The sequence below is a fragment of the Gekko japonicus genome, unplaced genomic scaffold (assembly GCF_001447785.1).
Source record: "Gekko japonicus isolate JY-2015 unplaced genomic scaffold, Gekko_japonicus_V1.1 scaffold2911, whole genome shotgun sequence".
Lineage (NCBI taxonomy): Eukaryota > Metazoa > Chordata > Lepidosauria > Squamata > Gekkonidae > Gekko > Gekko japonicus.
Genome location: NW_015170977.1, coordinates 119,398 through 145,380, shown reverse-complemented (window position 1 = coordinate 145,380; position 25,983 = coordinate 119,398). Strand labels below are relative to the sequence as shown.

At 50.6% G+C, this 25,983-nt stretch overlaps 2 protein-coding genes across 2 annotated transcripts in view; one reads left to right on the top strand and one right to left on the bottom strand.

The window, feature by feature from the left end:
- The window catches only part of ENKD1 (enkurin domain containing 1), a 16,842-nt gene extending 13,911 nt beyond the window's left edge, over positions 1-2,931 (top strand). Inside the window, exons 6-7 of the mRNA XM_015418965.1 lie at positions 339-475; positions 2,771-2,931. Of these exons, the coding sequence (XP_015274451.1) occupies positions 339-475; positions 2,771-2,931 (298 nt within the window). The remainder of the gene's footprint in view (positions 1-338; positions 476-2,770) is intronic.
- A 6,677-nt stretch (positions 2,932-9,608) lies between these two features.
- Positions 9,609-25,983, bottom strand: part of PARD6A (par-6 family cell polarity regulator alpha) — a 17,088-nt gene continuing 713 nt past the window's right edge. The window contains exons 2-3 of the mRNA XM_015418963.1: positions 23,047-23,269; positions 9,609-10,823 (exon numbers count right to left, since the gene is read on the bottom strand). Of these exons, the coding sequence (XP_015274449.1) occupies positions 10,030-10,823; positions 23,047-23,269 (1,017 nt within the window). The 3' untranslated portion in view covers positions 9,609-10,029. The remainder of the gene's footprint in view (positions 10,824-23,046; positions 23,270-25,983) is intronic.

The window sequence follows — 25,983 nt, the reverse complement described above, 5'->3', positions numbered from 1 at the left end:
TGAGTCTCGGAAGCTCAGACCCCCCCCAAAAAAAAATCTTGTTGCTCTCTCCTACTGGACTTGAATCTAGCTATGCTACAGCAGCTGTCATTGGTGGGCCTGTAACAAGTTGGGTGTATGGCCCTTGTCGCCAGAAAAGCAGTATCTGTTGCTGGCCTGAACTCCACTCCACTCCACGGTGGCTCTTGGCCCCGAAGTCCACTTTGTGGTGACCTGAAAGGCAGGGAGGAGCCAGTCCCATGTGCCTCTCCTTAGGGGCAAGGAGGCCGCTTCCTCCTCCCGGTTTTCTCTGCTGCACCTTCTTGGCCCTCCTGACACTGTCGTTTCTGCTATGGCAGCCTGATCGAGAGGAAGGACCACTGGCGCAAAGAAGCCGAGGAGCGCCGGCGCAACGTGCCTGACCCCGCCATGCCCCCGGGCCATTCCCTGATGCCAGAGAGCCAGCGCGTGGAAACCCTGAACAACCTCAAACAGAGTAAGACGGGAGGTGGGACGTACAAAACTACTTCACGTGGAGTCAGACCGCTGCCCCGTCTAGGCCGGTGCTGCTTGCTCAGAATGGCCATGGCTCTGTGGGTCTCGGGTAAAATTCCCCCCACGCCCTGAGATTCTCTTCAGTGGAGGTGCCGAAGATTGAACCTGGGGCCTCGTACACGGCTTCTGTCTTTGGGAAGGCTTACAGGCAGTGTTTCCCCTAAGCTGAGTTAGAGTGAGCTAGCTCACAGTTTTTTAGCCTCCAGCTCACACATTTTTGTCTTGGCTCAGGAAGGAGGGCTCCAGGGCGAATTGATTTATGCAGTAGCCAAATCACTCACTCACAAACTTAATGCCAGTAGCTCACAAAGTAGATTTTTTGCTCAGAAGACTCCACAGCTTAGAGGGAGCATTGCTTTACAGGAAGGTAGTATGAAGGTAAAGGTAAAGGTTCCCTTGCTCGAAAGCCAGTCGAATCCGACTCTAAGGTTGCGGTGCTCATCTCCGTTTCAAAGCCAAAGAGCCAGCGCTGTCCGAAGACGTTTCCATGGTCATATGACCGGCATGACCAAGGCACACGGAACGCTGTTACCTTCCCACCGAAGTGGTACCTATTTATCTACTTGCAATTTCTTGCTTTCGAACTGCTAGGTTGGCAGGAGCTGGAACTAGAGACGGGAGCTCACTCCGTCATGCGGCACACTCGGGGGTCAAACTACTGAACTACCGACCTTCCACAGCCTGCAGTTCAGCGTCTTAACCACTTGAGGCACCGCAGATGAAGGCCATCTCCTAAATTCTTATCTGGGCTGAGAACTAGCCAATGGAAAGTTGTTGTGTCCAGTGGGCCTTACTCTGAGAACCTGATTGGCCTCCTGGTGCTTCTCAAAGCAGAGTTCTTCTAGGTACGCTTCTAGCTCCTCCCTTTCATAGAATCATAGAGTTGGAAGGGACCTCCAGGGTCATCTAGTCCAACCCCCTGCACAATGCAGGAAATTCACAAATACCTCCCCCTCCACACCATAATCCCTTGAGTCTAGCCTAGTCAAGCTGGGGATATTGGGTAGGGTTCCCAAGAGTGTGTTAGGTAGCCTGGCCTCACCGAGCTGCCAGTTCCACAGTATTAGGAAAGAGGAGTCCCAAGGCTAACTTGATCACAAGGGCATCTTCCCCATCTACTAAGGTGGGATTCCACCTGGTGCGGATTGCTCCAGAGCCCATATCCCCATGATCTGCAGTGCCTGTGGGTGCCCACTGATGGGTTTCCTGGCACCAGTTTACTTCTTAGACAAAGCATCTCTTCTCAAAGCAAAGAGCTGATCCTGGCTTTCCTTCATTCCACTGGAGCAGGAAGTGCTTCAAAAGACCCCCGGGAAGTCTGCGGGGAGCACGTCTGTTCGGAAACGGCTGCCTTACAATGTTCTACAATTGGGCCCCAGCGACCTGTTGTGGCCGTTTTGTGGTGTTGCCCCATTCTCAGAATTCAGAACTGCCCACAGACTGAACAGGATTGGAGGGTCCCTCTTCCTACCACACACACACACACGGGGGCTTGTAGCAGGAGGTTGTTGGGGCAATAACTAGGGCTAAAGCGTTCAGTCAGTGGTTCAGTTGAGGGAGGAGAAGTGCCCTTGATGGACCTTGTGACATACTTTTTTTTTTAAATGTCAAATCAGTGGCAAGCCTCTTCTTAGAAAAGGCATCCTTTCTTCTCAGGGAATGCCTCTTCTGAGACTTTGGCTGATACTGCTACTCACATAATACCAGGCGGTGTCGTGGTTAAGAGCGGTGGACTCTAATCCTGGAGCACCGGGTTCTTCTCCGGGTTCTTCTCCTCCGCATGAAGTCTGCTGGGTGACCTTGGGCCAGTCACAGTTCTCTCATCACTCTCTCAGCCCCACCTACCTCACAAGGTGCCTGTTAGGAATATGATTGTAAGCCACTTCGAGACTCTTTAAGGTAGCGGAAAGCGGAGTATAGAAACCTACTCTTCTTCCTCATGTGTGCATAAGGCCATTTTGTTTCACGGCACTCTCGTTCTAGTCATCCACAGGGTCAACCCCCTCAGTCAAACCTGATACGATTATTCGGATAAGATTTCTTTAGCAGACCAGGGACAGGGAGGCCACTTGTAACCAGGGTTCCTGCTAAGCTGCACTAGGGTGTGCCGGTGCATAAATCTTTAGGCTGTAGCGCACCGTGATTTTTTGCCCCAGGGCAGGGTGACGATCCAAGGAGTTTAGCGGGAACCCGGCTTGTAACTTGTCTGCCCCCCCCTACTCTTTCCTCCATGTAGGCCAAGAGCGACTTCTGAAAGACCTGCTGTTGCTTCCAGTGCGAGCTGACACACTGAACCTGCAGAACAGACGGGCGGGGCTGGAGAAGAAGCTGTCGCAGATTGAGGAGGCCCTCAAGATCTTCTCCCGGCCCAAAGTCTTCATCAAGCTGGATTCCTAGACAGGGGCAGCAATGAGGGACAAGAAATGATGGCATCGTGTGTGTTCCTGCACTAAGCCAGACAGTCTCTTCCTCCTCACTCCCGCACACCACACTGGTCTTATTTTACACACGAGTAGGAAAAACTGTGCAATAGAGGCAGGAGGCGGGAATAGAGGTCTCTCTTCCCCGGAATCTTAGCGCAGGGTTGTAACAACCCCAAACCTTCCGAAGCGGCAACTTAAACTGACCTGATTCTCCTCCAGGATGCAGGTGGAGGATTGTGCCTGGGAGACAACAGCACAGCCCACGAGAGCCAGCTCGCCCACTGGCACCCCCCCGGCCCCCCCCCCCCCCAAGGCAGTTCCAGAAACGCAACAGGGAGATGCAACAGCTCGACAATCATCCGACACTGTGAGGAACCTGTGGAATTTTTAACTGGTTGGAAGGGTTTTTTTTAAATAAAGCAGATTTTTAAAGTTCTCGTTCTGGATCGTTACGCACCCAAACAGGGGCTCTGGGGAGTGTTTTCTCAAGCAGCTGCAGTAACTCTTTTAACACCCTTATGACTGGTGTTTGGTTTTTTTCATTTGAAGAAAGGGTCAATGCAGGAAGCAGCCGGCTTTGGTTCAGGTTCTGTAGCAGATGTGTCTGTCCTGCTTCCCTGAGCAGAAGTGATCTGAAAAAGGCACATAACTGCTCGGCGTTTTTTTTGGCCCAAGAAGAGCAGTGGGTTATAAAATCTAATTAAATGTTTGTCTTAGGAGAACAGGTTAACCATATCACTTGCCCGGTAAGTGAGGAATGGTTTGTTTAGGGAAGGAGGCCTTCCGTCAGTAAAAGTAGTTCTCCTGTCCTGGAAGATTATTCCATTAGAGGAAGGGAATTGTTGGAACCAAACCACTGTTACTCAGCTCTTCAGGGCAGAGCATCTGTGGCACTAAAGAATATCCATCAGATTGGACATTCACGGTTCAGCTTTCCAGAATGCAAAACAGGGAGAAGGCTACAAAAATCGGAATTCAGGCTACATTTTAACATAGAATCAGAGAGTTGGAAGGGGGCCATACAGGCCATCTAGTCCAACCCCCTGCTCAGTGCAGGATCAGCCTAGAGCATCCCTGACAAGTGCTTCTCCAGCCGCTACTTAAAGAATGCCAATGAGGGGGAGCTCACTGCCTCCTGAGGCAGCTGATTCTACTGTTGCACAACTTTTACTACAGAGCTCACCACCTCCTGAGGCAGCTGGTTCTACTGTTGCACAACTTTTACTATAAAAAACGTTTTCCTTATATCCAGCTGGTACCTTCCCGCCTTTAATTTAAACCCATCATTATGAGTCCTCTCCTCTGCTGCCAACAGGAACCGCTCACTGCCCTCCTCCAAGCAACAGCCCTTCAAATACTTCAAGAGAGCCATCCTGTCCCCCCTCCACCTCCTCTTCTCCAGACTGACCATTCCCAGGTCCCTCCGCCTTTCCTCATAGGGCTTGGTCTCCAGGCCCCCGATCATCCTCATCGGTCTCCTCTGTCTGCACCCGCTCTGTGCTGTCCACATCCTTTTTGAAGTGAGGCCTCCAGAACGGCACACAATACTCCGGGTGTGGCCTGACCAATGCAGTGTACAGTGGGACATCACACAACAGATGCTTACATATTCCTCCCCTTTAAGTTTCTTTCTGCCTTCCTCTCCTTGGAGAGAAAGGCAAACTGCTAACACACACCCCATCTGAAACAGCTCTTACAAGTCATCCCCTCTGCCCCAGAAACTCTGGACATCTTCACTCTGGGGGAGGCCTGTGTGACAATTCTGAACATCTTCACCAGACACCCAAATTTCTTGGTATTCAGTTAGTATAAAACTAACAAGAGTGATAATGCAAAGTTTGAGTCCAGTGCAATGCTCCCTCTAAGCTTTGGAGTCTTGTGAGCAAAAATTCAACTTTGTGAGCTACTGGTATTAAAGTTGTGACTGAGCGATTTGGCAACTGCATAAATTAGTTTGCGCTGGAGCCCTCCTTCCTGAGCTAAGCAAAAATGTGTGAGCTGGAGGCTAAAAAACTGTGAGCTAGCTCAAACTAACTCAGCTTAGAGGGAACACTGGTCCAGTGGCACCTGTGAGACCAACAAAGCTTAATTCTGGGTATCAGCTTTCAGGTGCACGGACACTATCTGAAGTCAAGGCATGTTTACTATGTCCAACAGTACTACGTGCTATAGAGCCTTGGAAACTCCAGGGTTTTCTGCTCTGCTGTTATCTGTTTATTGCTGTTGGCTGCAAGAGAATGTTAGGAAATGTGTGGCTCCAGTTCTGTTACAGAGACAGGACAGTTGGTCTTACCAGGAAGAGGGTCCAGCAACACAGATGCAGCAGCAAAGACTGGCTTTTGCAAGTACCATTGCTCCTAAATTCAACCTCAGGCTAAGACGTTGCCATAAACTTCTAACAGTTGCAGATACATTGTCAGAGAAGATACCTAATTTAAATCCAGGAAGCTGCAGTTTGTTCTGCGTCACTGGAAAGATGTTGCTGTTCTTTTTTTTTTGCCACCTGAGCATCAGGTTGGAGTAAAGCGATCGTGAAAGGGCTCCGCTTTGCAGCTTGGAAAAGCCAGGAGATGGGGGTTTTTGGTTTTGTTTTAAGGTGTGCCCGAGTGCTCAAGGGATGTAAAAAACCATCCTTGGCACAAAAAACTCCACGCTGAAGTGGGTTGGCAGAGAATTAATAAAGCTGACGGGGTATCAAATACACCCATCTGTGTAATTTCTCCAAAGGAAGGCTGAGCATCTCGCCTGCATCTCTCCCTCTACCACCCAGGACTGTGCAGGGATGCTGGGGAGGAGAGGGCCAGACTAGCAGGATTAGAAACCTGCCGCTACCCTCTAAGCACATCAGCATTTTGACAAGCCTCCGCGTCCTGCCCTTGGGCGACGACTGGCAGAGTTCTGCTCTGCAAAGCCCAGCTGCCTGGGATCATCGGCTACGCGAGGAGCCAGGCCAGCTTCCCAGCTCAGCCCATTCTTGGGACCGCTGTTCAGAGCTCCCCCCACCACATTTTTTTGTTACTTAGCAGTGCTGCTCTCTGTAGGAGAAGCTCATGGAATGAGGACGGGCTAGCCCTACAGTGCCAGGAAGATCCAAGGTGGCTGGATCTGGGTTCCAGGGGACCAGTCACTTTGTGGGCCTGGGTGGTACCTGGAGGCCGCCAACAGATCTGGAATGGAAGTGGGCTACTTGGGGGACTGCCCTGGCCTGGATAGCCCAGGCTAGCCTGATCTCAAAAGATCTCAGAAGCCGAGCAGGGTCAGCCCCGGTTAGTCCTTGGATGGGAGACCATGTAGGAAACCATGCAGGCCACGGCCAACCACCTCTGTTCGTCTCTTGCCTTGAAGACCCTACGGGGTTGCCATAAGTCTGCCGCGATTTGACGGCACATCCCACCACCCTTGTGGCTGAATTGCTGCACAGATGCCTCGTGAAGCTAAACTACCAAGTTTCTGATGACCAGTCAGCTCTAGGGGACTTGGATTTCCCAGGCCGGTAGCGTAGGCAGGTGTCTTGAACCCTGTTCCTTCCTCTGGATTCCTACTATGCCGCTTCATACTGCCCTCTGCTGGCAGGCTTGGCAATTGAATGACCATCCACATTTCCCCGGGGCTTAGGTTGGAACTTGGGAGATCTTCTGTATCTTGAGGTAGCAGCCCCTGCCGTAGGTGGATCTGGCAGGATTTAAGTTTCTGACAATCAGGAATCATTTTTCTTCCCCTCCCCATACTGCATGCCAGAATTATACACACATGTGGAACATAAGAACATAAGAGATGCCAATGTTGGATCAGGCCAAAGGCCCATCCAGTTCAACACTCTGTGTCACACAGTGGCCAGAAATACCAGTGCCATCAGGAGATCCACCAGTGGGGCCAGGACATTAGAAGCCCTCCCACTGTTGACCCCCCCCCAAGCACCAAGAAGACAGAGCATCCCTTGCCCCAGAGTCCCTATCTATACCTTGTGGCTAATAGCCACTGATGGACCTCTGCTCCATATGCTTATCTAATTCCCTTTTGAAGCCGTGGACATTGTAATGCTGTATCCATCGCAAGACATACCAAGAGACATTCAATGACCCCATAGCAAGATCGGAGTGAGAGGTTAGCTGTTTCTTCTGGCTCCCGTAGCTCAGATAAGGAGGCAGGAGGGGCTGTGTGTGTTCCTGCAGAGGCTTGGTCTCTTGGTCATTCGAAAGCTTCCCTTCTCACAAGGCCAGACCGGTCGCCCACGGTCGGTGCCATCCTGATAGGGCATGTAACGGCACCAGCCTCTTTCAACCCCAAAAGAGCAAGAATCCACAAGCTGTGCAGGAGAAACAGTGAGCTGGCTGAGTTTCAAGCAGAACAAGATCACGGGGGAAAGAAGCCTGTGCTGCTGGGATTTAACATTCTAAATTAAACCTGTCACCGCAAACCATTTGGGTGCAAATGAGCTCGATGTGGTAGAGCTGCTGTTGCAACACGCTGTGGTCGTGGCTTACTAGCGATTCTCTTTCCTTTTCACGGATGCTTTTTTTGCAGGAGAGACTGAAAGAGACACAGAGAGATGCCGGGGTTGTTTCTTGAAACTGGTCACAAGCAGGCAGGTGGGAAAGCCTAGTATGGCCAGATAAAATCAGAAGACAACCGACCCGCGTGTGCAGTAGCCCAGCTTAACCCATGATGCAACTCTCCCTTCCCCCTTCCTGCCGGCAGCAGGATCTTCAAGACACACTCACACAGGGAGAATTTAAATTAGCATAAAATTTACATAATCCACAGACTTTGCCTCCCCACGCCAATTTCTTTTGTCTTCATTGTCACTGAAGGTAGAATAAGCCCTCTCCATACTCCTGCACCTTGCTAAAAAGAATAGGAGTTTTGCCAATAATGGGGAAGGAGGAAGAAGACGATGTAGATGAAGAAGAGTTGGATTTATACCCTACCCTTAGCTCAGAGTCTTGGAGCGGCTTACAATCTCCTTCGCTTCCTCTCCCCACAACGGACACCCGGTGGGGCTGAGAGCTCTGAGAGAACTGTGACTGACCCAAGGTCTCCCAGCTGACTGCATGTGGAAGAGTGGGGAATCAAGCCTGGGTTCTCCAGATTACAGTCCAAGCTCTTAACCACTACACCAAACTGGGAAAAAAATAAGAGGGCAAATGGCCTGCCATAAAGATCCACCCAGCAACCCACCACAAGTCAAACAGTGACCCCTGTTGCAACACCCATCTTCATTTTGATACCTTTTAAACACACATGGCTTTGGGGACTTGTTTCTTAATTTGTGTGTGGACTCCCAAGAGTCAGGCTTTCAAAATGCACAGTCCAATCAGAGTACAGCCAGTGCAGCATACTCACAGTATCGGACTAGGACTTGGGAGACTCGTGTTCGAAACTCCACTCTGCCATGGAAGCTCACTGGGTGGCCACGGGCAAGTCACAGGCTCTCAGTCTAACCTACCTCGTAGGGTTGCTGTGAGGACAAAAGGGAGGGGAGGAAAACGTGGGTTCCCAATGGGGAGAAAGATGGGGGTATAAATGAAGTAAATAAATAGCATGGCCCTCTGATTCTCAGTTGCTGGAAAGGAAGGGGGGAGAGAGCTCCAATTGTGGGGTCCTCTTCAGATTCAGCATACTTCCTCCCACAAAAAATTTATCCAGCTCTGCCTTCAACAATGCATGCTGCGAACTCTTCCTGGGGTCCACACACAGGTGATGACAAAGATACCCTTGCACAACAACTCCTTGCTCTCAGAGTAGGGGGGAGCCCAGAAGTAATTTTCCTCCACCTGCAGGACAAACCAGGATATCATTCGACAGATACAAGTATTACAAGTTAAAATTACACTCAGTGTATCTGGGGTTAAATGTTTGTTTCTGTTGTCACAGGAAATCACATGTTTCCCATGTAACCAATGTTAGTTTAGGACTACAAGCCCGGGAAAATTCTCCCTGGAGTTTCATTGGAAGTAAAGTGTCAAAGTGTTTTAGCATTTTATGGCTTCTCTTCCCGTCTTTGTTTGGAGTTCTGAAGCAGAAAGAAGAGCAGCCATTACCTCCTCTTCTAGTCTTGTCTTTTGTAGTGTAAAGATGTAGGGAATTTAGCTCCGTTGTTATTTTCATCCCAGTTACCCTTCCCTATGCTAGAATGTAGTAAAAACTTTCTATGGACTCTGAGTCTGAATTATTTTACTCTGGCACTGCTAAGCTATTTTATCTCTGCTAAAAACCCAACAAAGACCAACTTGTTGAGGTCACTGGAGGCAAAGGTAACCCAAGGTGCTCTGTTGCCTCTGTCAATTGACTGGCGGTGGCTCTCCAGGGTCTCAGGCTGATGTCTTTCACACCACCTGCGACCTGATCATTCCAGCTGTAGTCACTGGAGATTGAACCTCGGACCTTCTGCACGCCAAGCAGATGCTCTCCCATGGAGCCACGGCCACTCCCTCCCTCCCCAAGTCGTGGTCAACAAACTGCCTCGCCAAAGTGGTTCCAAGCCTTTCCCCGGGCACCCTTTCTCTCTTCCTCCCCCAGCACGTTTCCAAAAACCACTTGAGAGCATTCTTTCTTTAAAAAAAATTTAATAGTCCATTGCAATATATTAATCTGTGATGCATGTTGTCGTAAAAACAAACAACTAAAAAGAAACACTTCATGAGAGTGGGTCGGGGCAGGGATCGTCTGCGTCCGTGGGGGGCAGCCCCCTCTTTCCACCCGGAGCACAGGCGGGGGTGGGGTGGGGGCTGACGGGAAGAGAGAAGGAAGGTAATAAAAACCCCATAACTTTGGTTCGATGGGGAGGAGGAAGAAGGGGACTCGAGGAAAGTGGATTGCTCCCGCCCCCCCCTATTGCTCCGATCCCGGCCGCCGTCTTTGCCACAGCAGCTGGAGAAAGCACCCGTTGCGCTCGGGAGGAGGCAGTGTGCACGGAGAGGTCAGACTGGGGTAGTGACTCGGGACCCAGATGGAGAAACCCTGCCCGTGCCCCAGATTCCAGTCCCACTGGCTAGGAATAAGGCAGTCACCAAACCGACCTTTGGAAACGCTGCGATGCAGGGCACAGGGAGGGGTGTGTGTGCGCCCAGGGCTATAGCGTGATGACCGTACCATCCTCCCGGAGGCTGCCTGCTCGGCTGCCCCGGATCGGGCTTCCGCTGCCGCTGTGACTGTTCAGAGAAGGCAGCGAGCCCTGAGAGCTGTACAGGGAGAGGCTGTGTTGCAGACTCTCGAGGAGGCCTCCGTTGGGACAACCGGCAGGCAAGTCGCTCTCGATCACCAGGTCGCCCTCTTCGTCGCTCTCCCCCTCGGCCGTGCTGCAGTTGCTCAGGTACTGGGAGGCCGGGCTGGGGGTCTGCTGGCTGGGGGTGCTGTCCGTGGACACGCCGGAGCTGCCCGAGGCCTTGCTGCTGCGGATTACGTTGTTGCGCTGGTTGGCCGGCTTGACCGTGATGATGAGGTTGTGGCTGTTGGCCACCATCATGTCCGTGACCTGGTCCAGGGACTTGCCCGCCACGTCGATGCCGTTGACCTCCAAGATCTCGTCGTTCACGGCCAGCAGCCCGGTGCTCTCGGCCAGGCCCCCCTTGACCAGGCGGGAGATGAAGATCCCGGGCACCTTCTCAACCCCGTGGGGGGCCACGCGGACGCTGACCCCGTCCCGGATGTAGAAGCCCAGGGGTTTGTTGGACCCGTGCTTGTGCAGCCGCACCCGCCGATGCGTCTCGGGCAGAATGTCCACATCGATGATGGAGGAGATCTGGCGGAAATCCTGGGGCATGCCGATCAGCAGGTGGGGCTTGGCGCGCTGGTGCACGGGCCGCAGCAGGCCCTTCTTCTTCCGCTGCAGCGAGTTGGAGGCAAAGACGCTGGTGTCAGCTTCTGCTGTAAGGAAGGAGGAAAGAAGGCATGGATCAGACGTGCCGGGATTGTGCAGCTCGAACCCAACCCCCCTTTCCCCCTCATCGTTCATATCCATCACTCCTGCCTCTGACATCAGGTGGCTGGCTTTCCGGACGTCCGCAGCTTCCTGCCCCTGACCTGGATGGCTCCAGCTAGCCCTATCTCGTCAGATCTCGAAAGCTAAGCAGGGTCAGCCCCGGTCAGTATTTGGAAGGGAGACCACCAAGGAAGTCCAGGGTTGCTACGCAGAGGCAGGCAATGGCAAACCACCTCTGCTCGTCTCTTGCCTCGAAAACCCTACGAGATCACTGTCAGTCAGCTGCGACTTGATGGGTCTTTACACACAAAACCTTCCCACTGTGGAACTCCTCCCAACACCTCGCCTAAATATACACCCTTAAACTGGCAGCGCTGGAGGGCGGGAGGTCCCTGTTTTCTCACCACCAGCTCCTGCAGCGGTGGTTGCCAGGCACTGGGTTTGTATCTCGCCCTGAAGCTCGTCTTTCGGCTCCGTACTGTGCCAGCCTGTCTGCCTGTGCCGTGGGAGCCGGTTCTCACAGCCTCAGAATTCTGAAACGCTGGAGGTCTCCGTGTGAGGGGAGCACGATGTTGCGTATGGCAGCGCAACCACTCGAAGCGCACCCCATCTGAATATGAAAAAAAAAATGGCTCTCTGGCTGGTAGGGAAGCCTCGGCTCTGCAGCATCTTTCAGATTCCGTAGCAAGTAACGGTACCGGACCGTGAGCCGTCGGTGCAGGTTATCTAAGATGACAGCATGCACTCAGTTTGTCCAGTGGTACATAAATAGTTCCATTCTTACGGCTCTTGGGACCAGTGGTGGCATAGAAAGGGTGAACGGCATGGGGGGAACACTCGGTCCCACGAGGACACTGAGAGGGGTCCACAGATCTTGGTAGGGCTTGGGGGAGGGGCAGCTGTTGTTCCTGGGGAGAGAGAGAGCCAGTCTGGTGTAGTGGTTAAGTGCGCGGACTCTAATCTGGGAGAACCGGGTTTGATTCCCCACTCCTCCACTTGCACCTGGCTGGATGACCTTGGGTCAGTCACAAGCTCTGGCACAGCTGTCCTTGAAAAAGAGCAGTTTGTGTCAGAGCTCTCTCAGCCCCACCCACCTCACAGGGTGTCTGTTGTGGGGAGGGGAAGGGAAAGGAGTTTGTAAGCCGCTCTGAGACTCCAAGTGAAGGGCGGGGTATAAATCCAATCTCCTCTTCTTCTTCTTCCTAGTAGCCAGTGAAGTTTGGCCTGCTGACTTCTGTTCCGAAGAGGCAAAATGGATTTATTGACTTCATTTGTACCCCACTTTTCTCCCCAACAGGGACCCAAAGTGACTCACAATATTCTCCTGTCCTCCATTCTGTCCTCCTAGCGACCCACAGGGGCAGGGCAGGAAGCTGCCATGGCAGAGTCAGAATTCGAATCTGGCACTCCCGGATCCTAGTTGAACACTCTGAGCACTACACCACACTGGCCCTCAAGTACTTTTTCCTCCTGTGGCCTGCTGACTGGAGGCAATCCAGATGTTTGTGTTCCAACCCGTGATGCAGCCAGGCACCATTTTGAAAGCGGTTTCTGTCCCCGTGCCCCCCGCCCACCACTACCCCTTTTACTGCCACCACCTTTGTAAAAAACGTGTTACCCTTGTCATGGAATATACTGGAACCTTTTGTTTCAGGTCATCAGGTCTGGCCACCTCTAGCAATTGTTGTCTGTGGGCTCCTAATCACTGGCCATCTCGCACCAGGCCAGCATCAGCTTAGAGGGAACATTGCTCACAACATTCTCCTGTCCTCCATTCTGTCCTCCTAACGACCCACAGGGGCAGGGCAGGAAGCTGCCATGGCAGAGTCAGAATTCGAATCTGGCACTCCCGGATCCTAGTTGAACACTCTGAGCACTACACCACACTGGCCCTCAAGTACTTTTTCCTCCTGTGGCCTGCTGACTGGAGGCAATCCAGATGTTTGTGTTCCAACCCGTGACGCAGCCAGACACCATTTTGAAAACGGTTTCTGTCCCCGTCCCCCACCCACCACTACCCCTTTTACTGCCAGCACCTTTGTAAAAACGTGTTACCCTTGTCATGGAATATACTGGAACCTTTTGTTTCAGGTCATCAGGATTCGATGTCTGGCCACCGCTAGCAATTGTTATCTGTGGGCTCCGAAACACTGGCCATCTCGCAGCAGGCCAGCGATGCCTCTGACAATTTGAAGCAATGGAGAGATTCGCACGAGGGGCCAGGGCTCCACGCCGTTTCAGGGCACCAAAGGATGCAAGCAGCTCAAATGCTAAGGTAGGCTCTCCCTCTCCTTGTGAGTGCCACCTCAGTTCTCTCACCCTGGGAAAGGGTCCCCTGCCACAAAAGCAAGCCGAGCCCGACTCTAGGGTTGCGGTGCTCATCTCCGTTTCAAAGCCGAAGAGCCAGTGCTGTCCGAAGACGTTTCCGTGGTCATGTGGCTGGCATGACTAAACACCAAGGCACACGGAACGCTGTTACCTTCCCACCGAAGTGGTCCCTATTTATCTACTTGCAATTTCTTGCTTCCGAGCTGCTAGGTTGGCAGGAGCTGGAACTAGAGACGGGAGCTCACTCCGTCATGTGGCAAGTCAGGTCTCGAACTGCTGAACTACCGACCTTCCACAGCCTGCAGTTCAGCGTCTTAACCACTTGAGCCACCCGCAGCTCCCTTTTGAGGCATACCCGCATATTTAACTTTGTAGCTGCCAGCTCAGAGCACAAAGGACAGGGTCTGGTGTCCCAGCGGCAAAAGCCAGAATCCGTCCACGCGCACCTCTCTTGCCACAGAGGCTGTGCCCAGAGCATATTCTGTCTGCCCCCGCAAGGCTCCCACACTTTGGATTTCATCAGAAACAAGCAGCTCCGAAAAAACAAAAATCACTAACAGAGATAAGAACTGTCCCTTGACTCAAACATTCTGTCTGCCAATTCATCCAAACGGGGAAAACAAAATTAACCTTTGTTCTGCTTCTCATGTTAACACGTGACTGCAGTTCAGCGTCTTAACCACTTGAGCCACCCGCAGCTCCCTTTTGAGGCATACCCGCATATTTAACTTTGTAGCTGCCAGCTCAGAGCACAAAGGACAGGGTCTGGTGTCCCAGCGGCAAAAGCCAGAATCCGTCCACGCGCACCTCTCTTGCCACAGAGGCTGTGCCCAGAGCATATTCTGTCTGCCCCCGCAAGGCTCCCACACTTTGGATTTCATCAGAAACAAGCAGCTCCGAAAAAACAAAAATCACTAACAGAGATAAGAATTGCCCCTTCACTCAAACATTCTGTCTGCCAATTCATCCAAATGGGGAAAACAAAATTAACCTTTGTTCTGTTTCTCATGTTAACATCGAATTAGATGTATGCAAATCCAAAATGGCCTGTTCATTAATTACAGAGGCTGAGTAAACAGACAAATGAAACAATCAGACCAGGGAGGGGTTATAAAAATCAGCTGGGCTCATTTAAGACGGGCAAGTGGTGATTTATATACTTTGTTTATACTCCCCCTTTCTTCTCAATGGTGACCCAAAGCCACTTACATTGTTGTTTTCTCCATCAAGTTATCCTCACAACAGCCCTGTGCGGTAGGCTCGGTTGAGAGTGTCTGACTGGCCCAAGGTCACCCAGCAAGCTTCCCTGACAGAGTAAAGATGCAAACCTGTGTCTCCCAGATCTCAGTCTAACACTCTGACCACGACGCCACTCTGGTTCCCAAGGGCTCTTGTTATCCTGGTGAATATGCATTCGAAGATGAAGGGTGGGGGATGAAATCTGTTCTTGGATCATTGTCCAGACTACGAACTGTGCGGTTTTGGACCATCACATCTGCAGGCCCATCTCTCCTGCTGTGTCCCCCAAAGAGCTTTGTTTTGGTGTAGTGGTTAAGTTCACGGACTTTAATATGGGAGAACTGGATTTGATTCCCCACTCCTCCACTTGCAGCTGCTGGATGACCCTGGGCAAGCCATAGTTCTGTCGGAGCTGTCCTTGAAAGAGCAGTTCTCGAAAGAGCTCTCTCAGCCCCGCCTACCTCACAGGGTGTCTGTTGTGGGGAGGGGAAGGGAAAGGAGTTTGTAAGCTGCTCTGAGACTCCGTGTGGAGGGTGGGGTATAAATCCAATCTCCTCCTCCCTCCTCAGAGCAACCCCTACTGGTGGTCCCCGCCCCGGCGGGATGTCCACTTAGCCTTGACCAGAGCCAGGGCCTTTTTGGCTCTGGCTCCGGCCTGATGGAACAGTCTTTCAATTGAGATCAGGGCCCTGCGGGATTTACTACCATTCCGCAGGGCCTGTAGAACAGAGCAGTTCCACCAAGCCTTTGGTTCAGGTGGCAGACACCACATTAGATCGGCTGCCCCCGCCCTAACCTACCTGCTCCATCTCCTGCATTATCCACAGGCATAAACTGATTGTGGGAACTTTGCCACTTCTTGGAAAAACGATAAAACAGCATACGTACATGGGCCAATTTTTGCTGACAGCCCTTGAATTGGATCATAGCTGTCTTGTAATCTATTTATGAAATGGAATTTTAAATGTTTTACAGTATTACGTTTTCATCTTTTAAATTGTTATACGGGTATGTTGTGAGCCGCCCAGAGCCCGCTTGCGGGATGGGATAAAAATTGAATAAAACAAACCTAATGTGGTACAAGACGTTTCTATTCTGCCTTGCTTCAAGGTGATGTTGAGGACTCCCAGCCGGGCGATGACCAGACCCAGATCTGCTTCACAAGGCTACAGCATCATCTGCCTTTGGACAATGGCTGCTTTTTGCACTGAGTATTCCCTTGCCACATGCAATGGGCATCAGTCTCTCTCAAGCCCTCAGGGCCAGTTCGGCATGAGACAGGAGGAGAAAACCCCACTCTCAGTCTGTCCGGAGACAGGTCCTTTGCCCATCACCAGAGAAGGATGCGGGAAGGTCTTCTGCCTGGAGTCCTGCAGAAGGTAACTGTGGCAGAGGCAGACTGACTCGGTAAGGTGCTCTTCCCTATTTCGCAAAGGCCTGAGCACCTGGCTTCGCTCTCTTGCCATCTGCAACATATGCCAACACTGCGGGAGAAGGTGTATGTACACACAAGGTACAAGAGAGCTGGCAAGACCTGAAGGAGTCGCACGCTGGAAGGAACAAGGAAGGAAAACAGTAGCTGAACCCCTGCTGGGGCACCAATGAGAAATCAGCTGTTGCTGCAGACGGATCTTTGTGGGGGGGACGGACAGTGGAGGGATTCTTCATGCGGTCCCTCCCCATTGCCCTGAGTCCTTCCTTTTAAAATCAGTTATGTTCCCTCTAAGCTGTGGAGTCTTGTGAGCAAAAATTCTACTTTGTGAGCTACTGGCATTAAAGTTGTGAGCAGGCGATGTGGCTACTGCATAAATCAGTTTGCTCTGGAGCCATCCCTTCCTGAGCTAAGACAAAAATGGGTGAGCCAGAGGCTAAAAAACTGTGAGCTAGCTCACACTAACTCAGCTTAGAGGGAACACTGATACCTCTTCTGGGAACAATATCAATTCCAAGGAGCAGCTGAGGATGTCTTTGGTTTTAGACTCCTGCCACCAAGCTCCAAGGCCCCCAAAAACGCAACCTGAGAGCATTCCTTTGCCCAAATGCAGAACAACAAATAATTCTGCCCCTGATCACAGGGACCTGCCAGCCCCATTCCCAGCACTGATGGAATTTTAAATCCAGAAACAGACTCCTCGATCATCCCTCCCTAATTGCTCACCAAACAGGCCAGAAACCTCTGCACTAGCTTGCCTGTCACCGGGGCTTCTCACTGCATTTCCAGGGCAAATCATCCCCCCCCCACCCCCCGCTCCTAGAGAGACCGGAGATGTTTACTGCAGGCAGGTGGATTTGAAGAAGCAAGACTTGCTGAGTCAGAACATTCCAGCCAGCCAGGATAGGACTTTAATAATTGGCCAAGCTGTCATAAATAGCTGGAAGCATCCAGGCATTCAGGATCTGAACTCATAAAAATAGAACACAGGAACTCCAGCAGACAATGATGCTGCCCAGTTTGGAACCCACACAAAACATATCTGGGGGAACATCCCATTTAGAAGAAGAAGAGACTGGATTTATACCCCACCCTTCACTCAAGAGTCTCAGAGTGACTTACAATCTCCTTTCCCTTTCCCTCCCCACAACAGACGCCCTGTGAGGTAGGTGGGGCTGAGAGAGCTCTGAGAGAACTGTTCTTGAGAGAACAGCTCTGAGAGAACTGTGACTGACCCAAGGTCACGCCAGTAGCTGCATGTGGAGGAGTGGGGAATCCAACCAGGTTCTCCCAGAGAGTCCGCGCTCCTAACCACTACACCATCTTGCCCCCTGGCAAAGAAAAGTCCACAAAAGCAATCATCCCTGGCCTCATAACAGCCTTTTACTGACACACTGGGTCATGCATTTGAACTTGGGCTAGGAAGAGATGCAGGTTCGAATCCCCACTCACACATGAAGGTCACCCGATGGCCTTGGGTCCATGTGATCATTCCCACCCTAACCTACCTCAGAGGGTTGCTGTGGAGATAACACAGAGCAGGGAGAAAAACATTACAGATGCTGCTACCCACACAGGGAAGGCAGATTTAAATGCAATAGGAAAGGAAGTTCCTGAAGCTGGCCAGCTGTGTATTATTTACCAACTTGCCCCACTGACACGGGACTGATGGGGAGAGGCTGCTGCTCACACAGGGTGGGGGTACCAGCGGCGGGAAAATGGGGAGCTTGAGGGAGCCTGAGGGGGGTCACAGGGGACGACCCCGGCCCCCAGGCAGACGTTGGGACAGGGGGCTCTATAGAAAGGCAAATTTCAGTCAGGGAATAAACCCAGGGTATGTTGGGGATCATGAGGGGAAACATAGCAAAGGGGGGGGGAGCTCATGAGTGAGGCAAATTCCTAGGGGCTGGGGAGGGAGGTTAATAACATACCTGGAGGACAGGTGCAGGATGGAGGGGGGGGAGGGAATCAGGGGGGGGGCTGGTTGGTGCTGCACAGAAAGTGGGAGTAAAGAAGCGGGGAATGTTTTATTTTTACATCCCAAGCAAGCCTGAATGAAAGAATCAGTTTTGAGGGGCTGTGGCTCAGGGGTAGAGCATCTGCTTAGCATGTGGAAGGTCCCAGGTTCAATTCCCAGTGTCTCCGGTTAAAAGATCTGGCAGCGGGTGATGTGAAAGACCTCCTCTGCCTGAGACCCTGCAGAGCTGCTGCCGGTCTGAGTAGACAATACCAACTTTGCTAGACCAAAGGTTCTGATTCAGTATATGGCAGTATACGTTCATGGGACTCCCTGCAGGGAGTACATACCTGGGGATATTAACCGCTAATAAAAACGTACCAAAGAGGAAGGGAGAGGCTTTACCAGGTCGTTGCACCTAAACGGCACACACCTTGTTTTACGGAGCTCGTCAGATGGGGCTCCTGAGCTAAAAATACCACACTGTTTATTGGAACACTGCCTATTTTTGGTCCCGGGAGAGCGTACAGGGCTGAGGAAATCTTCCCTCCCTCTCAGTAAATTCCTCTCTAAAGACCTCAAGTTTGCTCTCAGTGACTCTTGCCACCTTATGGTGATGGTGACTAAGGGGTACAACCCTCCCCCAAATCTTCCCTGTTCGCTCCCCAGATTTTAGTTCCAGCGTATTAAGGGCCTAACAGCAGCAGTCTTCAGTATTTCCAGACCAGGAACCCACTTTTCACCCTGGGTGAGAACACAGCGATCTGCAAGCATGCGGCAGGAAGTCACATGACACCAGAGATCTATGACAGGAAGAGGAGGAGCCAGAGTATCTGAACCCGCCTCTGCTAAGAAGAAATCTTCTCTCCTGCCAAGTGTTTTTGCCTTGCCATCCAGCTAAGGTTGCCAATGTCCAGGGGGGACCTGGATATCTCCCAGAATTACAGCTGATCCGCAGGTCAGTTCCCCTGGAGAAAATGGCTGCTTTGGTGGGTGGACTGTATGGCATTAGCCCTCCCCTCCCCAAACCCTGCCTTCCCGAGGCTCCGATCGCTGGGATTTCCCAGCCTGTTAGTACCTACACATCCATCTCTTGCTGCAGCATGTGTGCAAAGAAAGCTAGGAGGTATGATGGAGCCCTGCTACACATGTGCTGCACAAATAGATCCTTCCAAAAACTGGGGGGGGGGTGGAGGCAGCTATGCAGGGGTCATTTCTTAGAAAAAGAGGTGCAGGAGCTCATTAGCATAACTCATCAGATTAACTTATTTGCATATGCCACACCCCCTGACATCACCAGAAGTGTGTCAGAAGGCAACACCCACCGCTCAGGCTCCACTGGACTGTTTATAGTACAACGAAATTAAGGTGCAATCATTCGGTGATCTACAAGCATACTCATATACACTCACACAACCATACTCATATACACTCACACAACCATACTCATATACACTCACACAACCATTAGGGTTCACATTGCAACTTAACCACCAATGTCACCCAAATTCCAATTCATACAGCATTTAAAGCAATAATAGCTCTCGAATAAAAACTGTTTTTTAATCTGTTTGTCCTTGTTTTGATTGTCCTATATGTGTTCACGTCCCAATAAGAAGGACTCCATGGGTTGAAGACCACGGCCCTACTGCGTGGATTTATTTAACTTCAAGCCATAACATTCACACTTAACGTGAATACCAAAATCTTTGTTCCTCTAAACCAGAGGTGTCAAACTCATTTGTTACGAGGGCCGGATCTGACATAAATGTCACTTTGTTGGGCTGGGCCACGTGTGCCATAAAATGTAGTGCCCAGTACCGGAGATATAAACTTTATAAAGGACACAGGTGACCCCAATTAACAATATTATTTTTAACTTAAAATACAAACAAAATCAATTGATTCATAAGAACATAAGACAAGCCAATGCTGGATCAGGCCAATGGCCCATCCAGTCCAACACTCTGTCACACAGTGGCCAAAAATACCAGGTGCCATCAGGAGATCCAGCAGTGGGGCCAGGACATTAGAAGCCCTCCCACTGTTGCCCCCCCCCAAAGCACCAAAAATACAGAGCATCACTTGCCCCAGAGTCCCTATCTATACCTTGTGGATAATAGCCACCGATGGACCTCTGCTCCATATGTTTATCTAATTCCCTCTTGAAGCCGTCCATGCTTGTAGCTGCCACCACTTCCTGTGGCAGTGAATTCCAAGTGTTAATCACTCTTTGGGTGAAGAAGGACTTCCTTTTATCTGTTCTAACCCGACCACTCAGCAATTTCATGGAGTGCCCACGACTTCTTGTATTGTGAGAAAGGAAGAAAAGTACCTCTTTCTCTACCTGCTCTATCCCATGCATAATCTTATAAACCTCGATCATGTCACCCCTCAGCCATCGTTTCTCCAAGCTAAAGAGCCCCAAGCATTTTAACCCTTCTTCATAGGGATTCCTAGCAGTAAAAGCAATTGATTTACTGGGGAACCCACAAAAGCCCCAATAAATGTATTTAATCACATGCATGACTAGTTTTTCCCCCCAAGGGATACCATAAAAGGGGGAGTACCTTTCATTTCCATACATGCCAGTTGCTCGCAGGCCGGGTAAGAGCCCAGGACGGGCCTGTTCCGGCCCCCGGGCCTTATGTTTGACACCCACTGCTCTAAACAATGCAATTTTCCACTTCACCACTCAAGCCATTCTTAGAATCACCCTTCTCGGTTTATGAAGGAGCTGGAAAGCAAAAGGCTTCAAGGAGGGCCCCAGGACACACCTTTCATAAGGAGGTCTTATGACGTGTCTCTAGCGGGCAAAACAAGAGAGAACATCTGGAGTTCAGTGGCATGGGAAGCATCCCCCCCCCATGCTTTATCCATCCCTTTTCCTGCCACTCCTACCCAATCCCCACAAGAAACACTTCAAGATGCAACATTGTAAGATTGAGGGCGACTGCGTGATACATTTATGCAACAGATTTAATTTGCATAGTTTATTTGGATAGCAGATTTTGGCAGAGGGGATAGCACAGTTTTTGTTTTTGCGGATGTATGTTTGTTGTTGTTTTAACTGTGCTCTGAAGCACAGCAGAACTGCTCCAGCACTCGGGGCAGCAAGACGGCTTCCGGAGAGAATGTCTGACTCCAGCTAGCCCCCCCTCCCCACCCCCTGGGAGTGGATTCTGGAGTCCTCTCCAACCCCAAAATGAAAAGAGAGAGAGAGAATCGTAACTTGGCTAACTCTCGCAGGCTATTAAAAGAACCTCTGTTATAATTAGTATTATTGCCTCCTAAAGTCCAGAAATAAACCCGTTCCTGCAGGTTGGCTAGCAGAAGCGATTCTCAGGGAAAGAAACAGCTCCCTGGTTTAGACAGAAAAGCTCCTCGGATTTAAAGCGTGCCTTGGCTTGACTCAGGACAGCAGCAATGATTTTTATGGAAAGCCAAACGAGTTCCGTTTGCACGGGCCCGTGGGTTTTAAAAGGCACGTTACCCACACGGAGAGCTCTCTAAACACAGCACGGCTTGCTTTTGTCCACCACCAACCGATTTCCAACACAGAGCATCTTTCCCAGGACTGGACAAAGGACAGCATGCCATTCCTGTGAAGTCACAGGGCCCCCATCTCCCTGTCAGCCTACCCACAGCCCTTCCAAATGTTTAGGAGTGCTCCATACAGACATGCTGCACAAACATCATGATTTAAGGAGACTTTTCACCCCACACTGGGTCAGCATGAAAGCAACCACTAGCACCCACAGCCTCTGGGCATCCTTCCTCACCTCACAGGTCAATCCCTTCGGTCTGTTAGCTATCTCTTTCAACACAGCGGCTGTGGCTTTGTTCATGGGGCGAAACAGTCACACTTGGGAATTCACCAGCACCAGTACGCCTGGGTGCTACCATAATGCAGCGAAAGGCCGAACTAGACTGTCTACTGTTTAGAGCAGTAATGGCGAACCTTTTAGAGACCGAGTGCCCAAACTGTGACCCAAAACCCACTTATTTATCGCAAAGTGCCAACACGGCAATTTAACCTGAATACTGAGGTTTTACTTTAGAAAAAACAACTCATACTTAAGATGATCCAAACAAAGTAAGGAAAGCAATCCCAAATGCTTTCATTTACTTAAAATTATTTGGCAGAGAATTCGACACTTTAATGATGGCCTGGGCCTGGCTGGGGCGATGGCACGCGTGCCCACAGAGAGGGCTCTGAGTGCCACCTCTGGCACCCGTGCCATAGGTTCGCCACCACTGGTTTAGAGGTTGACCACCAGCCTTGTTGAACAGATGCATCCTGGGAGTTTCACACAGGGGTGGTGAACTGGCCATTAATGCCACCATGAAACTTCCTGGCGGGCCAGTGGCCTGGGGGCAGTGTTCCCTCTAAGCTGAGTTAGTGTGAGCTAGCTCACAGTTTTTTAGCCTCCGGCTCACACATTTTTGTCTGAGCTCAGGAAGGATGGCTCCAGAGCAAACTGATTTATGCAGCAGCCAAGTCGCTCGCTCACAACTTTAATGCCAGTAGCTCACAAAGTAGAATTTTTGCTCACAAGTCTCCACAGCTTAGAGGGAGCATTGCCTGGAGGGGAGCGTTTCCCGTCCTCCCTTCATGGGGGGGGTGGGGGTGGAGCCTGGCATAGCCCTTTTCCTGGGTTCTTGCAGCTTTCTTTGCCCTGATGGGTGGAAAGGGGGCTACATTGTTCTAAGTGTCTACAAGTGTTATCTCCTTAATGGGATGTCTCTCTTTATCCTAACCAGGGAGCTGCTCTCTGACCCCCTCCTCTTGTGCTTTGCCCTTTGTTCAATACCACTATCCACATGGCTGTTCATGGAGACACTCATTTCTAAAGGTCTCTCCTGCAGAAGCAATGTCCTCATGCTCCCACATACGTGATGCCGGATTTAGCTGGCCACTTGTGATAGGGAACAGTCTTGTTTAGATGAGGATTCTCTCTCCTTTCGACTTCAATATGGATGTGAACTGAATCTACTTGAATAAACTTAAGTTTTACTTTTGCAATATACATCTCGGGAGTTTATTTAATGCATGCAATAACACGCTTCTAAAACTGGGCTAACTCTGCTATATTGATGACATATCCCCAACACTATCCGCCTTCTGAGGTCTCCAGTCAGGTAGCACACGACTTTTCAACTCCCTACATAAGAGAAAGAATAAACCCTGGTCTCTTGGGTGCTGCCTTACCCCGTTTCTGGATGATGACCCGGAGGAGAGGATTGGCAGACGAGAGTGCTTTGTGGTAATTGTCGTCATTGTTGATGGGCAGCAGATCTCCGTGGACGTCCGTATACCCAAGAAGAACGTCCACGGAGGGGATCTGGTGGACTGTCTGAATCATCTGGTAGAATTCCTGGAAGCCACCGATGGTGGAGCGCTTCATGGCGAACCGGCGAAACTCGGCATCAAACTAGAGGAAAAGAGAAAAAGAGGGGTCACCGCCAAGAAGAGAGAGCTCGGACAGAATGTAGTCCAGCAGCAATCTGCCACACGAAACAGCTCTTGGAGACACCAAGGATGTTGCGTTCTACTTTGAATTTGGGAAATATTCACAGATTTACTTTTAGATTTTTTCCCCCCAAGCCTGAAGAGAAATTTATTTATGGAATTCATTTGTACCCTGCTTTTCTCCCCAATGGGGACCTGGCGCACCTTACGTTGTTTTCCTCTCCTCCATTTCAGTGTCACAACAGCCCTGTGCGGTAGGTTAGGATAAAAGAGTATAACCGACCCAAGGTCACCTGGGAAGCTTCCATGGTATGAGCGGAGATTCGAACCTGGGTCTCCTGCATACTAATCTGACAATCTTGACCACTATACCTCGCTGGCTCTCATGTGGCATCCTTAACTTGGGCATTAAAACCCAAAACCTGGGCATTAAATCCCTAACCTTACACGTATTATTTATTTACAGTGTATACATTCAGTCAAAAAAATCCTCAAAGCAGCCAACAGCATAAAATTGGACAACAGTTACAATTTATTTAATTTTTATTATTTAATTCATTGGTACCCTGCATTTCTCCCCAATGGTGACCCAAAGAGGCTTACATCCCTCTCCTTTCCTCCATTTTATCATCACAACAACCCTGTGAGGTAGGCTAGGTTAAGACTGTATGCCTGGCTCACGGTCACCCTGTGAGCTTCCATGGCACAAGTGAGGATTCAGATATGGGTTTCCCCAACCCTAATCTGACACACCAACCATTTCTACCACCCTAGCTCACTTTAAACTATTGTTTTCTGCTCTTCTCTTTTAACAGGATGCTCCTTGAGTCTTCTACATCACTGGGTAGATGTTCTCAGATGATTCCCGGAAACATCAGAGGCTTATAGAGAGGAGGGTGATGTGTGAAGTTCTCTGCATGGTCCTTGCTAGGCCCACAGCGCTTATGAGGAAAACCCTTGGAAGTGTGTTGCAGTTGCCACATTCCGGGCCCAGGTAAGTCAAGAAACAGGACAAAGTACTAAGCTAAAATCCTGAACTCATACTAGGATCCATCTGTCCTGCTAGACATTGTAGTGACACAGAGAACTCTAAAGCCTTTCTTCATAAGAAAGAGTAAAAAAAACCCCACCCATTTGCCCTGATATCCATCCTAAATCCAGCAAACTTTCCATTCTGCCCAGTGAAAGAATCCTGTGGAACTCAAAAGCTTGCACCACAAAGAAGAGCACCCACCCCTTTTCTTTCATAGTCCTTCTGCAGTCAAAGAATCACCTCAGAAGTAACTGCCAAGGCCTCTCATTAAAGAACGGAACAAGATATCGAACCTACAGTTGCATCTTGGTTACATAATCAAAACAACACGCAGGGTTATCATGAATCAGCAGTTCCCTTCATAAGTTTGATATGCGATGGCCGCATCTTCTGTGGTCACAACCTTGGGATCAGCAGGAGCCAATGACTTGGACCTTGATCAGGTGATGTGCCTGCCCACAAAGGATCCGTGGTGGGAAAAGAGCCTCTAAACCCTTTCCTTCACTATTTAACTCTCTTCAACCTCAACCTCAGTCATACAGAAGACAGTTGACAGCAAGCATACGAGAAAGGGCCTCTGTGGCTCAGTGGCGGAACATATGCTTGACATGCAGAAGATCCCAGGTTCAATCCCCGGCATCTCCAGGTGAAAGGATCAGGTGGCAGGTAACGTGAAAGAAAGATGTCTGTCTGAGATCTTGGAAAGCCACTGCCAATCTGAGTAACCACTAATGACTCCGATGGACCAAGAGTCGGATTCAGCGTAAGGCAATTCCATGTGTGTTCATGTCAGAAGCAACTGTATAGATAAGCCCTTAATACAATCTCTGTCCCAAAGACGCTAGAATTATCAATTCAGAGGAGCACCAAACAGCAAAGTCCTATTCAGCAGCTACAGCAAGAAGTTTGCTATATGTACTTGCAAACTATAAAGAAATCCATCAGCAATAATGTAATTTGCTACTGCAGATGGATACATCTATCAATAGCAGGATTGTGTCGGGCTCTGCTGTCATCCAGTGGCAGGTGCCGGATGCCAGGGGTCCCAGGAGACAGCAGTTTCTCTCCAGCCCCCCTGCCAACCCGTTTGGCCCCATCCTATGGATGGACAACCCCTCTACCTGGATTGAGGCGAGGGAAACTCCAGGAATGCTAAGGAGCTTCAGTTCTGGTTCCTTACAGAGACAGGGGACAGAGGAATGCCAGCCCCCTCCCCCTGGTTCTGCAATCCTCCCGGGTGGAGGTGCAAAAATGCCTGTTCACCTTTGGTGGTGGGGAGGGGGAAATAAGGAACAGGGCTTGAAAGGCGTTACAAGGAGTCAAAGGGTTCAGGAGAACGCCCTTATACCAACCCCCCCCCCCCAATTGTCAAGGGAGAGTTTCCAAGGGTTTCCCTCCGCCGCCTGTTATTCTGCTCCCACAGGCGCAGGAATCAAGGCAGTCCCGCATCCCCGCTGACCCCACAGGCGCCCCGCAGCTTCTCAGCACTTTGAAATCGGATTCACCGGTGGAACACGATCCAGCATAACCGATGCGTTCGGGGAGGAGGAAAGACTCCTCCCCGGTGTCGGCGGCAGGGGAGGGGGGCACGCATCGCCTTCCCGGGCCCCGCCGCTAAGTCGCCACCCGCTGCAGGCCGGTGC